Below are 14,625 nucleotides of genomic sequence, written 5' to 3'. Positions count from 1 at the left end.
AGACCACTTGGACACGGCGACCATCTACAAGATATCCCACTGTGACCTTAGAAAACCATCCTCATCATCCTTATAGTTGATAGTATATGCAGCCGAATCCTTCACCTCAGCCTTAGCAGTCCAGTCCCTGACATAGTCATCCGGCGTAGTAGGGCGACCCCGAAAGACATATCCAAACCAGTACCGACCACCCGTCGAGCCAACGTTATTCGCTAGAGCAGAAACAAGTCACCGTCAACGTCAATTCAAACGCCCCGTAGTACATCTGGGCTCTTACCGCTGAGCGATATAGTCGAGGTACACTCATGAAACTCCTCGCATTTCTCGTTAATATACTCACGCCAACCTTTGGCGTCGTGCTCGAAGATGCTGGCATGGTAACCTGCAATGACCTCTCCGGGGAAGAGACGCGGACCCGCGACCCAGTTATCTGGGGAAGGGAGAGGCACACGGACGAGGTGCTTTTCTTGTTGGGGGTAGACGGGATAGCATCGTCCGATTATGGGGAGGAGGCTGCCCGCGAGGACGTTTGATGCCTTCATTTCTGATACTGATTAGACAGCTTGATGAAGTTGGTATGTTTTGTATTGTTGGGGCGTAGATGTTGGTTGTTCGTTGATTTATATGCGAGATAGTATATACACGTCGTACTTACATATGTGGCGCTGCATTATAGTTGCATCCGATGAACCATAGGCCAAGTAGTGACTATGATAGGTAAAATAGAGCCAGATGCCTCGCATGTAGCCTCTGAGCACTTGGAAACGACGTAGGTGTAGAAGCTGACGGTCGGTCATGACGACAATGCCTCCTAACTGAATAAACCTAACACATTTACGAGATATAACCACATTGTGCGAGATAGAATTTATGTATGTCCATACTTTCATGCTGTCCTTCCCAAAGACTACAATTCCCAACCTATCATAGATGATAAGACCTTCCACGACCACGGCTTATTGATAACTTAAATACTTGCTAAGTTTGTGCCACTGATACTGGAATAAAGAATAATGTGTTTCAGATTGTTGTTTCAGGCGCAGAGCTGTTATCAAATACAAGATCTGAATAGTCTAAGAGAAGAGCCACAAGAGAATATATATGAAGACGAAGTTGGCTACCCGCGTCGCAGCTATAGAAATTGTCCTACTGTGTAGCTCGGCTTAGACACACTGATGGTACCAAGGGTTCCAGTCGCGGCAGGTAGTGCCGGCTTCACACGATCCGGACCCAGTCCAACCCTCACCACCGCATTGGTAGTATTTCTTGATAGTACCGACTGATGGAGCAGGCTGAGTAGGAGCAGGTGTATCGGCAGTCTTGGAGAGGGTCACAAGAGTCGTCGGAGCGGCAGAGGAAGCGGCGGCGGCGTTATTGACAGGAGGGGCGGAGATAGCAGGAGAGGAACCGGAGGCGCTGCCGGACCAGACAGAAGGACCGGGAAGATCGTAGGAAGTCGGGGTAGGGTAGTAAATGTCGAAGTGGATATTGGGATCCTCAGGATTGTACATGCCAGGGATTTTGACCAAGGGCTCCGGAACGCCCGAACCAGAGCCAGTGACCTCGATTTGAGCGCAGGTGAAGTAGAACTCGGAGTTTCCACTGAAGCCGCGATGAAGGCCAATGTGTTCCACACGAACAAGATACTGGCCAGCCGGCGTATTCTCGGGGATCTTGAAGGATGCAGTATCCTTATCCCAAGTGCACCAGTCGGTATCCTTCAGGCCACCGGAAATGTCGTGGCAAACACCCTCCTGGTATACCTTGAACCAGTCGCCTGATCCGTCGTAGCTTTTGACGTCGCCGGGTGCCTTGGACATGTAGATTTGCAGGGGGCCGGGGTGCTTCATCGTGGCACCATAGGCGAGCTGAAAACCAATCTCGGCACCTGGAGCAACCGTGTAGACCTTGGTCTTGGCGGCAGACTCCATGGAGCCCTTGTTGCAGCGGAAGTCGTCGCTCACAATTTCAGAAGCCAGTGTTGGTTGGTACCCATTGCTGTTCTCTCGGATGTATTCAAAATCCTTAGTGGTCTGTCCGTCGACAATCAACTTCGAAAACACATAATGACCCGAAACCAGCGGGGTGAGACTCGCAAGAAAGGAAAGAGAGGCAAGGTTTAGCTTCATCTTGGATAGAAGAAAAAAAGAGGTAAAGAAAGGAAAGCAAACGTCTAGTTTGTCGGGTAAGAAAGGAAGGGAATGAACAATACTAAAAACAACGGAAAGAATGAACGAATTGATAGAGAAAGGACAACATGGTTATGTTGGTAACCCCCAGCTTAAATAGTTCTCCCAGCTTGACGAGGGACTGAAGTAACGAAATTGAAGTAAAACCAAGAGTTTCATATAAATGTAGCGCTGTGGCATTCGCCAGACCAAAGAATGGGAGACTCCTATACAGACTGCGTAGTGGCCCTTTACCTAGGTGCAAGAGCCAAGCCTTACTACTAGCTCAAGGGTCAGTATTCCTAGGCTAAATCCATAGGCCCATAAGCATGATGTCTAGACCCCGACAGACGTGCGAGGCGCTCTACCAATGAACAATTTTCAGTCTGTCACGACTGGGTAAATCCACTGCCCCACATAAGCAGGCTAAGGACCTTCCTTTAAAGGCACGGCGTTGTCTTTTAGCGAGATAGGTACAATGTATACACGGTTAAAGCCGACCTACTGTATAACCAATGTGTGTTAACTATTCCAGGAGTTATGATACTATATCTACAGCTCAGCTCGCACTGGGTGTGCAAATCTAGATTCACTCCAAGAGCAATCACGGACAGATTATGCGATTATAAGTAGGCCGGGCTCCTCTATCAACACAGAAGTGGCAGACCAACCGTGCTAATAACTAGTTGACTGGGCAAGGCAGCATAATGGGGAATAAACGCGGTTGAAAATGTTACAATGATTATGAAGAAACCGCTACTATAATGGTGAAACCCAAGTGAGCGCAGTTGCCATCTAGCAGCTTCGACCAAGGTCGAATGCTAGGGACATATATGGGAAGAAACACAGGGAAATCTCTTCCGACCTCAACTGCCATATGAAGAAGAACAGTGCCATTTCCACAATCGATTGGGTGGAGGAAGCCTCTAGTCGCGAGTTAAAGTTAGGAACGGGTTTATGTAGGGCTAGTGGGGCTCACAAATCTGGGCTCGATAACCGGAGCCAAGAGGATTAGTGATCTGGTCGGAAAACCTGAAACCGCCGCCTGATAGCCATCGGTTCGTTCTTAAAGGGTCAACTGCCGAGTGTTCACTGCGATGAAGTCTGCTCAGGGAGAGCTTCACCGGCAAGAGGCGTATCCACTTTTGTCTCATAAGATCACTCCACACAACTCGATTTGTATTGTGGATTTTTCCCTGAGACCCTGGATTTAGTTGTATGTACTTTCTTCCTTATACTGTGACTTCCGTCTACCAGCACAGATGCAATATTAACGTGCAAGTTCACACATCTGGGCATTGCTAGCAGCGGTAATCAGCCTTACTATACGTACGAATGGCTTCTATAGCCACCCATCTTAAAGCGGTTTAAGAAAAACAGTCCAATCACTGTTCATGCCATGCTACTGTGTCTAGGCATAGGATATCATACAGCATGGACCTTGTTCTATTGGCCAGAGTCAGAATACCTGAAGCCATGGCACAATTTAGGCTTTATCCGAACGGGAAATGGCTCTCTACCCGGCGTCTAAACGCAGACTCTGAAACAGTCTCGAGCGCCTACAACCTCGTAATTTGGCTAAAGCCTGCTTGGCTCTAACCGAATTCAATCTCCGGTCGATCTATATGTACCGATCTCCGCCGGTGTTCCTGTTTGAAATGCCTCGGCAGTCATGGACTCATGGACAATGTAGCTACGGAGTCCTGATACTATTGATGGCTGGTTAGATCACAGGCTCAGGCCAGACCCACTTGACCGGGGCCTCTGAGCATCGGGAGCGTGAACCGTTTCAAACTTACGGGCCCTATAACTGAGCAATTTCTTATTTTAGTGATTGCTAAATGAGTGAAACCTGAATTATCAATTTACCAATGACAGAGTTGAAAAGTAGGACACAAGAGGCCTCCACTTACAATAAAATGACTCAGCGAGTTCGCTCAATGCGGAATGGCCTTTATTAAAAGTATCCCTGCTATCTAGTCCCTGAACTACGGCAGAAAGTGGAGTCAGGGCAGTTTGCTTCCCGACGCTGAGCTGAAGCCTTGACTTGCTGGGGGTATCCACAGTCGAGCCCACTGACACACTTCTTTAAGCTAGCCTGGCCGATAATTGCCCGCTAACAGGCAGAGTTGGTTTGGGTGAGAAGCCCAACTTTCCACGGCATGGCATTATAATCGCCCTTCGCGTTTGGATCCACGCCCTGGTACAGATAGCGTAGATTACAGGGGCTAATGGTCATGGTCTGGTCAACATTTGTGCGCACCATCTCGCCATGGCTGATACTTGTAGTCCAGGCGCTAGTGCTAAACTTGATATTGTTGGATCGCGCAAAGGGGTTGGCCTCCGTGTCGGCAAGAGCAGTCCAGGTACCAGTGAGACTGGCCGAAGTCCAGGACCGGAAATATCTCGCACCATCACTCCCGATGGCTTCCACAAGAAGAAGGTATTTACCGTCACCGGTGCTGTATACATTCGATGCTTCGAATAAGGCATATGCATTCGAGTCTTGTAGTGCGATGACGGTGTTCCCCATGCCGTGCGGAAAGTCGCCGAGCGAGGTCTGAGAGCGGTAGAGATGACCGTTATCATCCGATGAGAAAAGGTAGCAGTTGGACGAATCGCAAATGGTCCACATGTCAACCCAGTTTCCATTGCCCTTGTTCTCCGAAATGATCCTGGGCACGCTGCCGAAGAAATTCTTGGGTGCGCTCCACCCAGCAGGGTTGCTGATGTCGGAGTTGGTGGAGTACGCAGCGTTACCGTTTTGGTAGACGAGGTACCATAGCTTGTGTGGCTCAAAGTAGAAGACCTGAGGAGCGGCGCGATAGCCTGGCCCAATGGGGGTTTGGTCAAGGTAATGGAATGTTGCTGAACTAGCCTTATTGAAATCGGTAAAGCTCAGGTATACTAGATTATAACCAGATTCTTTGGCGGTGCTAGCAAAGACATGGTAAACACCATCAACCTCAATAATTGAGGGGTCTTTGATCCCAGCAAGGTCGTGGCTATCGTCTTTTGGGCCAATAAGAGGACCACTGGAGCTCCATTCGAAGCTCTTAGGGAGACTAGCCTTCGTCATGGAGTCACTCCGAAGGCCGTCGCTAGCCGACAGCACATTGACAGCTGCGAGGCAGACTGACATGACGACAAGTTGAAGTGATAGCATTGTTTCACTTAAAGAAATCTTAGAGAACGAGAAATATTGAACACGAGCCCGGAGAGAATCTTGCTTTCTGCATCATGGAAGCGTACTTGAGACTCATATTTAAAGACAATGGCTCAGTAGCCTGAAACAAGGGGTGCAAAGCTCATTTAATTGTAAAAAGAATTCCCTCCAATATTCCATCAAACTTGAAATATCTCTATAAGTAGATAGAATGTTACAGCCGTGGCGAGTCCAGCGTTGTCTCGTCTCTCTGGACAATTATTGCGTGACTAACCTATATTTTCCCGCCGCTATTGAAGAGAAGTTCCTCAAAGCTGAAGCCTCGATTGTCAAAGTATAAATACAGAGCTGATAGACTCTATGGTGATTATTATGCCGCAGCGCCCACTACGAAGATAGTACAGGACCAAATCTCTCTCCGGGTCAATAGCGAAGAGAACAAGAATTACAAGCGACACAGCAGGTGGCCATTGAGTTTAACATGCTTGTTTTGGCGGTAGCTTACAGTGACAAAGTATATTATCCATCAATAGCAGACCCCAAGGTAGCGGAGATCTGCAGCACAGAACAAGGAGTTCAGACTGAACCACAAAAGTCCGGGTCGCTTCCGGCTAAGTTTAGGCCATAGGAGGAGGCACTCCCTTCATATTCTAGAGTGACAGGGGGTCCAATGAAGCAGGCCCTTAGACAATTGTCTGATTGGATGATATATCATTACTATAGTTACTTCCTTTACTCGCCTGTACCATTAATTGTGGAGTCCTTCGACACATGATAATAATGATAGATTGGTTTCGGGCTATTCAAGTTGGTACATGCACCATTCAATTATGATTGCGTGCGAAGAACGGGGACTGTGGATTCCCACTAGCAGCTATAGTATATGATGCAGTAATAATCCCCCCACCGTACGAAACGATGCAAGCATGGCGCCGTGAAACTCACGGAAAATGGGTAGGAAATAATGTTAGCCGCCCGAGGCAAAACGCAAAGCCGGGGGCCTGATGGTCCTGTGGCTCAACTCTTCTGACATTGTAGTGCTTTGATTGGAATGCCGGCACTTACTGATACTATTGTGAAACTGTGGTGGTCTGTGGATAATTGCTCCTCGCACAATCCCTGTTGGAGTGTGGCTGTTCATGACATATCTAGTAAGGGTACAGACTAGACCAACCACAAATATGTCTGAACGCATACCGTGCCCCGAAGTCGGCTGCGAGAGTAGTGCTAGTCGGACCAATAAAGCCTTTGCCACTTCAGGGGTAAGGCATGAAAGGATGTCATGCCACCGGAGCTGGTATCTCAACAATCATCTGCCGCCAGAAATGCATGCTAAGCGGAGCTGGAACCGGTCAAGCAGGAAAGCATCTGTAAGCTATTAGTCAAAGTCTCCACAGTACCTATGACACAAAACACAATCAGCTAAAGTAAATTTTTAATATAACGTACTTGATAGGTACCTGCTTTATCCTGGTGCCCTTTCTTCGTCTGGTTGACGTTCTCTACCGGTCGATCCCGCACCATCTGTGTAGGTATCCGGCTGATTCCTTTCGATAATCTCTTCCGCAAGATCATACCTCCTCATGACATCTTCCAGTAGAGAGTCAACCTCATCCCTCGAGAACCTCCTGTTCCTGTACTGCAACATGGTTCTCTTTTGCTCAATATACTCCCGAACCCTTCGAAGCTCCAACATGTTTTTCCGGGGTCGCTGAGGAAGGCCCCTACCTTTGAGGAGAGCTATAAACCCGGCAATGACGGTGTTAATAGCGCCTAACACGGTTATAGCAATCAAATGCTGGCCACCAAACGGTCCAAGAGCAGTTATGGTTGCTCCAACCATCACTTGCGCGATCGCGAGCACGTTGAAGAATGTGCTAACGAAGCGGTACTGCCACCATTCGCGGGATTCCTCCTGGACCAACTTCTTGTACAGTTTATCCGTTGCGTCTGTGAAGGTTTTATAATTTGGTGCCTCCTCTGTGGACGGGCCTGCATGTGCGGGCTGTGAACTAGGTGTATTGTTTGTATTCGACATGATATGATTTACTGATATCGACGATCGACTGACAAAGGCAGGATGTGCAGAAGGCTCAAGAGTCTCAGCGTCATGACTCTGGGCTCCTATAGATAGAGATAGCTACGGTTTATTTATGCTCTAGGTTTGTATCGATATCCCCTCAGTTCTGGGTGCTGTGATGGCGATCAACTGACATATGCTTTACTGTCTTGGTCTAATAAAAGAACTTAGCACCGGATTGGCGTAGCGAACTTCCAGACCTAACAAGACCCTCCTGGGCTTGGGCTGTCCATGGTACACTGAAGCCAATCCACGATAAGGTTGATACCATATCATGCTTTCATCGTCAAGCCCCGCAGCGATCGGGAATTCGGGATCTAGGAGGCTTGGTGATGTCGAATGTCTGAGCTCATATGATACACGAGAAAGAGATGCTGAGTATGGTTGCTATTGTCGCAAAGCCTTCCCCATGACTATTTTTATCTTTTATTTTTTTTCCCTAGAAAGAATGTAGAGTGTGCTCTCAATATGTACGGATATGATTTGCGGAAGGCCCAGGATCACAGCATCGACGGTCTAGTTCAATGTCCATACAGAATATATTGTTTAACTAGAAGACTTGTCGACCTAGTTGCATCACTAACCCCCAAAGCCATCGTAGGACATGACTTCAAGGTGTCACCCGGTGCAGACTTGAATACTTTGGTTCCGTCTAAACGTTAAGCTAAGCATACTAGTCAGCCCAACCTCTCACTCATATGATCTCGTATCATGACAATTCCTCTATATTAACTGACTTTCTAGGAAACACTAGATAGAATCTCGAAGATAAGGAACAAACATACCACACATTGCATCATGTCCTCAGGGCATTACCCTAACTCCTAACCCGTGTATAGTATAAAAAGCAAACACGAATCCCTTTTTGGATATATACCAAACGCCTATACCGAAATCAAATCTAAGAAGCACCATCTCCATTAACAGTTATTTTCGTGCTCCCGCCCATTAATGCGAACTCATCCCCAAATCGCTTATTGTCCCATTCTCTGTCGCTCCTACCGGCTGAGTCATTCTTTGCGGCGCTGGATATTCTGTGCATCCTATAGTTTGCCGGTGGGCCGTCTGAATGATCCGTGCTCCATGAGAAGGAACAGCATAGTGTCCGTAGCAGGGGTCGAAGGGTCGGTAAACAAGCGCAGATGATTCCGACGCAGGGCTCGACGAAGGTCCAGGTAGCGGCTTCCATCACGGAATCTATACGGTTGAGATATTAGTTGAGTGCGATGGGATTCAAGACGGAATCAAGGAAACGAACATACATGACGTATCCATAGTCTCGAAAATATTGAGGGTAACGACTCGCATAATGCTCGCGACACAGACACTGTAGTCATAAGCTTTCATCCTCCACAAACGTAGTATGAGACGTACAATCCACCAAGAAGGAATATACTCAGAATAGTGAGTTTCTGCGACAAACGTAGTTGGAGCTGGAGAACCATTGGGATCGGTAAAGCGAGGATAACCACATCGATGAGGAGGTTGGATATCGCATTGCCGAAGAAGAACTTTTTCGGGTCGATGCAGGTTCCCTCTAATGTCTTGTCCCAGTTCAGGGCAATCGGGCGACATTGAAGAAAGACGGTAATGAAGACAGCGAGACACCATGACATGACCAGACCGCCGGTGATGAGACTCGCGATCCTGAACTTGCGAACGGCGAAGATTCGGCGATAGAGTAGGAGGATAGAGATTTTGATCGAGGGGACGAGGAGCGTATAGGAGATCTCGTTGGCGAAGAAACACTGCGATTGTTGTTAGAATAAGACCACAATTGCATGCCAGCTGATACTCGCCTTCTGGAAGGTGATCTTCTCCTGGACGCTTAGCTCGTCCATGTGCTTTCCTAGCCCTCCATCTCGAGCCCCTGTACACGATCAGCCTTGCGCGATCTCGTCGCGATACAGTAAACATACAAACAACCGCTTCCCCCAGCATGCTATAGGCAAGAATAATCGATGCACAGATGACATAGTCATCCAGTCCTAGAGTGGTTCTCATCCATCGTGCAACGATCCGAAACCCAACAATAACCGTGGACAGAGCGACGAGCACAGCACTAACTGTAATGTACGTTTTCCCCCGGTCATTAGCGCCCATAACGTGAGAACAAAAGCTGTTGCCAGAAGATGACTTCACTGTTGTCGTCGATATCTATACATAACCCTAGTCGCCGGTCAAATGACGGCAAAACTTCGCAAGCTCGTCGGACGCGACCCGAGGTTGGCAGGATTGCTTGACGTATTTAAACTTATGTGGACCGCGTACTACACTAGCACCATCGGGACGTTTGGTAGTTTCCGAATAGTCAACTTGGGTACGTACTGTGGTTTTATAATAACTGTTTTTAACTAGGATCAAGCTGTGTGGAACCATGGTAGTTCAGGTAAGCATCACAACTGATTTCCGGCAAGGCATTTTCGTATGGATAACAATTTAAGGAAAGATCGAGAGTGAATTACTGCGCTACATAGCTGTTCTTGAAGCTCGAAACGTTTCACTTAGTGTTTAGTGCCGCGATTGTCCAGGGGGGGATCTCGTGTCACTAGGGTTATGTACATATGAGCAGGGATTCACATCAGCACGCCTTTCTGGGGGCTGTTAAATACAGGAAATCTCGAAAAGGAGCACCTCTAGTACTCTAAAATTTACATGTGCGTGCAAATGCCCAAATCCGAGGGCTCGTCGATGGCCCACCGTCCCCGCCGGCAGGGATCTTGCTCCTGGTGGCTTCATGCGCGCAGACCACTAACTTGGGATTCGTGCATTAGACTAGTGATATTCCTCTTGACGCTAGAGTGCTAGACTTAGTAGGTTATGCGGGATGATTAGAAATGGCTAATCTGCAATTCCGCGGCAACGGTTCTTCTAGCTTGAGCCGTGGATCTACAAAGAATGCATCACGTCTAATATATAAGCTACTAGAAGATAGAGAGCGGTATCAGAAAGTACTACGGATTGACAGCCAAGCCGTAGATCCCTCTACGGTGGAATAATACCCTATGTTAACAAGAGATGAAACAATAGAGGACAGAACGGTTTATCAGGCGAAATGCCTCACGAGAAAGACAAGAGCAGTACAGAGTACTCCGTATTCAATAAAGAGACTACCCCCAAAGTCTGGAACCGGTCAAACCAAACACGCAAGATTAATCAAATAAACTTCAATCCTGGCCCTGCAGGATCGGACGGAGTGGGTCGGGCAACGAGCGAAATTGAAGCCTTCCCGAAGCGCGATTGGCCTGGGATGCGGTTCGTTACATCGGACCCGTTCTTCAGCTCCAAGCCGTTGTATCAGCCCACGAAATGTCTCAAACTAAGAGGATCTATTCGAACCTTAACGGAGTAAATTCCGCCAAAACCTCTCGCATACCGCGTTCCATATGGTTAGGCAGCTAGACTACCTGATAGTTCATTGGGAAGCAATCCTTAGAACCAGCTTGGCAGTCTCTTCCGGCATACTGAGGAACGGACTGTGGCTCGCTGATAACCTCTCAACGTCTATATCCACTCCCGCTTTCCGCACGTTTTCTATCATCATCTCCTGAACGAGGGGAATGAGACCCGCATCCTGCTCGCACACAATGTATGTCGTGGGGATGTTGCGATATGCCTCGCGTAAGATTGGGTCAAATTGGGCAGATTTCGGGTGGACCACCAGCTTCTTGGCCCATGTAGCGGCTTCCTCGGAGGGGAGGTCGTTGAAAAAGACAGTCGCCGGGTCAGGGACTGTCAATAACTCCTTTTCATCCTAGAAGGATTCATTAGCGAGTGCATGGCAGTTCAAGTGGGTGGATACATACATCAATGGTTATGAAGGGAGGCAATTGGCCGCCAAACATACCCGCGAGGCTGCTGCCACTAGGGGGTATAAAAGCAGTCATGTAGATCAGACGTTTGATCGCCAGTCCGTGTAGGGCATCAGTGCCAACTATTCCGCCGTAGGAGTGCATGACGGCAACGACGGCTTTCCCATCGTCAAGGAGCGACTGTGCCGTCTGTCGGATGAGCGCCACATCATCCTCCAATTTCTTCGTGGGGGGTACATCATTGTTGCAGGTTAGGAGGTGAGGACAGACTGCTTCATAGCCCAAGTCTTCAAAGGCCTTGCAGAACGGGGCATAAAATTCAGGATGATGCCATGCCCCGTGAATGACAAGGATCGTAGGGCGAGAAGTAGTTGTAACAGTCATGTTGTCTGCAAAGTTTGCGGCAAACTCGGAACAGGGGCTGGAAAGTAGGCCAGAACGATGATGCATCACCAGGAAGTGTAAATTGGGGTCCTGAAGAGCATTTTATCTCGGACAAATTCGTTTTAACACCTGGTGGGGCAGCAACCCCGTCGGCGATCGCAGGCCCAGAAAGCAACCAGATGAGACGGCACTGTAGTGCACTTTGCCTGTATCAGTTAGTCTGCTACTAACTTGATGTCCCTAATTGAAAGCCCCTCCTACGGCGCTACGCGACTACTAGTTGTCATGCCATTGACCTCCCTAAGCTACCGCTGAATACACTTGGCGCTATCTGTGGCTCCACAATATGAGGTATAGTGTCAATTGCTCAGCTAAAAAGCCGGTTTATGAAGTACTAGATATCCGATCAGAATGAACTTTGCTACCGTACTCACATATTTTGGTTTTATATATCTTACCACTAATGCCATCAAGGACGTACATCGCCGATAAACCTATACCAACACCAAGTTATACCTTACTTGACATTACAGGTAGTCTCGAGCCACGTAGTGGGGATACGGACTAACCGGTCAATAGCTCATAGGGTGGACATTGGTATGAGAAGATGCATGTTGCTTCACCGCGGACATTCATACACTACAGATACGTATGGCGCTATCGTTACTTTTTTTTGTGCGATCTAGCTCTTTACCGGGTCCTCAATAGACTGTAGCAAGTGTCAATAAAACGCAGTCAACTTCTTGAAATGATAAGATGAACGGAGTGAGATCGGCAACAGAAAGCTTAGCACAGACCCACACTTGGAAGACGCAGGCTCAGAGTCCTATAGATGAGTGGCCTATAGAGAATGAATTTAAGGTAGTCTCCTCAATCAAAATCAAGGATTGTGGCGTTTGATCCATCTCACGGACCTTCCTCCACATTGTGGGATTGAATCGACTGACAGCTTGTTTCTCCACTGCCGGCTTGACGCCGCCAGGAGTTCCCTTCTATAATGAGGACTAATATTGATTAAGACTTAATATTATGCGGTCATAAGAATAATACTTGGTCCTATCAGTACTTTCCATGGCGATGGGCCTGTAAATGCCGACGAAAACGAATAAATTAATAATAGGCGATCCTATAGCTAAAAGGATCCCTGGAAAATTTGAAGACCAAAATGACAAAGGACGGACAATCCCAGAATAAAAGCCAAGAAATTAAATCCAGAGAAAGTTAATAAACAAATATACAACGCGCCAGTCCCGCAGACAGCCTATACAGGCGGAAACAGGCAGGCATCCTCCACCCAAGACCTAAGCAACAACAACAGTCTGATTGAGCAGGTCCAGGTATGGCCACGCGCTCGCCTGTAAATAGATTGGGTTAGCTCCTTAATCCCATCGATGCGATCGTGGGAGGCTAGCACTTACCCCGACAATTGCCACATGGGCGACGTTGATCTGTGCGTCTCCCTTCGCTATGGAGTCTGGGATCGTCACGGTGAAGTTCTGATAAGGAGGCTGGCTAGTCTCGTGGTACTCCGGCTTGAAGGGCCCGTTATAGAGGAGAGTTCCCAGTGTGTCCTTCGGAGCCATACAGGGTCTTGAGGCGCAGGATGCCACGCCAATTGCGACACCCATCTCCTTGGAGCCAGTTAAGGAGTTCTGATACGGCAGTTAGCCTCGGCTACGCTATGGTATGGTGGTCCGAACTTACCGGGCGCTGAATCTGAACAACTAAATTCTCTCCCGCCGTGATCTCCTGGTCTTTCGTCGGGAACCCGATGCCAGCATTCTGCGCCGAGACGGCGGCAGCAAGGAAAGCGAGAAAGTAAGGGGCCTTCATGTTGGTGGTATTGACGCAATAGAAGCAGCTATACTGAAATTGAAGCGACGTTGAGCTGGTGGTTGCGATTCTAGTCTTGTACTTGTTGATGTTAGTCGAAGTCAAGGGAGGCAGAGGGGGTTTTTATGCTGTTGAGGGATGGGATACAGGCCAATGCTAGGGGGCACAGCCACTAGACGATGGTGATTCGCTAAGTCTCTGCAAGTTTCAGAGCGGCGAGCGAAGCCACGATTGTGGTTGGCCTAAAGGACCCAGAATCCGAGGTAACCGACTGTTGAAAATCCCCGAAGCTGCCGAGATCGCCCATGTTTGGCTAACCCCATGAAAAACATGCATATTGTATGTAGGGCCTGATGCTAATAATATCCCAACCTTCTGAAGGAGTGTTCCTCTTTCCCTTCTACGTAGACTGGCGGTCAGACCCCTTCCAAATATTGATGTTTAACATCATGTTTGGTAGAGCCCAACCTGGTTCGCATGGGTCTCTCCGGATGTGGCTATTCGAGAAAGACTCGATCAATATCTGCATGACTTATTGAGATTCCGAGCGACCAGATCAAATAAATAATGGCTATAAATAGGTATCAAAAATGACAGGTCAGAAAAAGACATTATGGGGTTGTTGGACAAGAGAAGGTACAGGTCTTTGTTAGGAAACGGCAGGCTGCCTGAACTAGCCCTAACAAGTTATCTCCTGGTAGACTGGGAAAGATGTAGTATCTGCCCAACTAATGGAAATATTGCAGCTAACCCGCCAATATAATCTCCAAGCATGTCATTTTTGCTTGATTATTTGTTTGAAGTAATGGATACGATTTCCGAGGAGCGACATCCTCGGAAAATGACATCATACGTCCACGTTACTCGACAGCCCACGCAGCAAATTAAATCCTGACAGCGCAATGCACGAAGGATTGCACTAGAGGAATAGTCAAGCGCTGCAGGATCCAAATCTAAGAAACAGAGTGTAGAGCAGGGTTGTGGATGACCAAGGTGATCACTCCTATAACAACACGATACTCTTGTGATCTATCTGAAAGCATCCTGCATGATCTTTTGCCCGTGGAAGAAAAAGTCTGAGGGAGGGCTCGTTATCAGGAGATTTATACCTGGATGATCTTCATTCTTAAAGTAATGACTTGCTGGCTGCGAATACTAGATCGAACAGTTTACTTCTGCTCT

The 14,625-nt window shown here is 47.9% G+C and overlaps 7 protein-coding genes across 7 annotated transcripts; all 7 read right to left on the bottom strand.

Annotated features, from left to right (window-relative positions):
• Window positions 1-24: 24 nt before the first annotated feature.
• BDV37DRAFT_278764 (uncharacterized protein) lies at window positions 25-542 on the bottom strand (the record flags this gene model as incomplete). Its single annotated transcript, XM_032086147.1, has 2 exons — window positions 25-212; window positions 278-542. 2 exons carry the CDS (start codon window positions 540-542, stop codon window positions 25-27), a joined length of 453 nt encoding a protein of 150 aa, XP_031946076.1.
• Window positions 543-1,163: 621 nt separating this feature from the next.
• On the bottom strand, window positions 1,164-2,129 carry BDV37DRAFT_268352 (lignocellulolytic auxiliary activity family 9 protein; the record flags this gene model as incomplete). The annotated part of the gene is made up of 1 exon (XM_032084171.1): window positions 1,164-2,129. One exon carries the CDS (start codon window positions 2,127-2,129, stop codon window positions 1,164-1,166), a length of 966 nt encoding a protein of 321 aa, XP_031946075.1.
• Window positions 2,130-4,284: 2,155 nt separating this feature from the next.
• Window positions 4,285-5,247, bottom strand: BDV37DRAFT_268351 (glycosyl hydrolase family 62 protein; the record flags this gene model as incomplete). The annotated part of the gene is made up of 1 exon (XM_032084170.1): window positions 4,285-5,247. One exon carries the CDS (start codon window positions 5,245-5,247, stop codon window positions 4,285-4,287), a length of 963 nt encoding a protein of 320 aa, XP_031946074.1.
• A 1,552-nt stretch (window positions 5,248-6,799) lies between these two features.
• On the bottom strand, window positions 6,800-7,372 carry BDV37DRAFT_278761 (uncharacterized protein; the record flags this gene model as incomplete). The annotated part of the gene is made up of 1 exon (XM_032086146.1): window positions 6,800-7,372. One exon carries the CDS (start codon window positions 7,370-7,372, stop codon window positions 6,800-6,802), a length of 573 nt encoding a protein of 190 aa, XP_031946073.1.
• A 1,275-nt stretch (window positions 7,373-8,647) lies between these two features.
• On the bottom strand, window positions 8,648-9,517 carry BDV37DRAFT_268350 (uncharacterized protein; the record flags this gene model as incomplete). The annotated part of the gene is made up of 4 exons (XM_032084169.1): window positions 8,648-8,741; window positions 8,789-9,162; window positions 9,214-9,284; window positions 9,334-9,517. The coding sequence occupies 4 exons, from the start codon at window positions 9,515-9,517 to the stop codon at window positions 8,648-8,650; spliced, it is 723 nt and encodes a 240-aa protein (XP_031946072.1).
• Window positions 9,518-10,484: 967 nt separating this feature from the next.
• Window positions 10,485-11,698, bottom strand: BDV37DRAFT_238256 (alpha/beta hydrolase). Its single transcript, XM_032080824.1, has 2 exons — window positions 11,221-11,698; window positions 10,485-11,168 (listed from the first exon to the last, which is right to left on the bottom strand). Exons 1-2 carry the CDS (start codon window positions 11,674-11,676, stop codon window positions 10,830-10,832), a joined length of 795 nt encoding a protein of 264 aa, XP_031946071.1. The 5' UTR covers window positions 11,677-11,698; the 3' UTR covers window positions 10,485-10,829.
• Window positions 11,699-12,725: 1,027 nt separating this feature from the next.
• Window positions 12,726-13,619, bottom strand: BDV37DRAFT_157785 (uncharacterized protein). The gene is made up of 3 exons (XM_032079098.1): window positions 13,315-13,619; window positions 13,029-13,262; window positions 12,726-12,965 (listed from the first exon to the last, which is right to left on the bottom strand). Exons 1-3 carry the CDS (start codon window positions 13,441-13,443, stop codon window positions 12,912-12,914), a joined length of 417 nt encoding a protein of 138 aa, XP_031946070.1. The 5' UTR covers window positions 13,444-13,619; the 3' UTR covers window positions 12,726-12,911.
• Between the last annotated feature and the right edge of the window lie 1,006 nt (window positions 13,620-14,625).

Source organism: Aspergillus pseudonomiae (assembly GCF_009193645.1).
Source record: "Aspergillus pseudonomiae strain CBS 119388 unplaced genomic scaffold BDV37scaffold_5, whole genome shotgun sequence".
NCBI lineage: Eukaryota > Fungi > Ascomycota > Eurotiomycetes > Eurotiales > Aspergillaceae > Aspergillus > Aspergillus pseudonomiae.
This window is presented reverse-complemented; position numbering and strand designations above follow the sequence as displayed.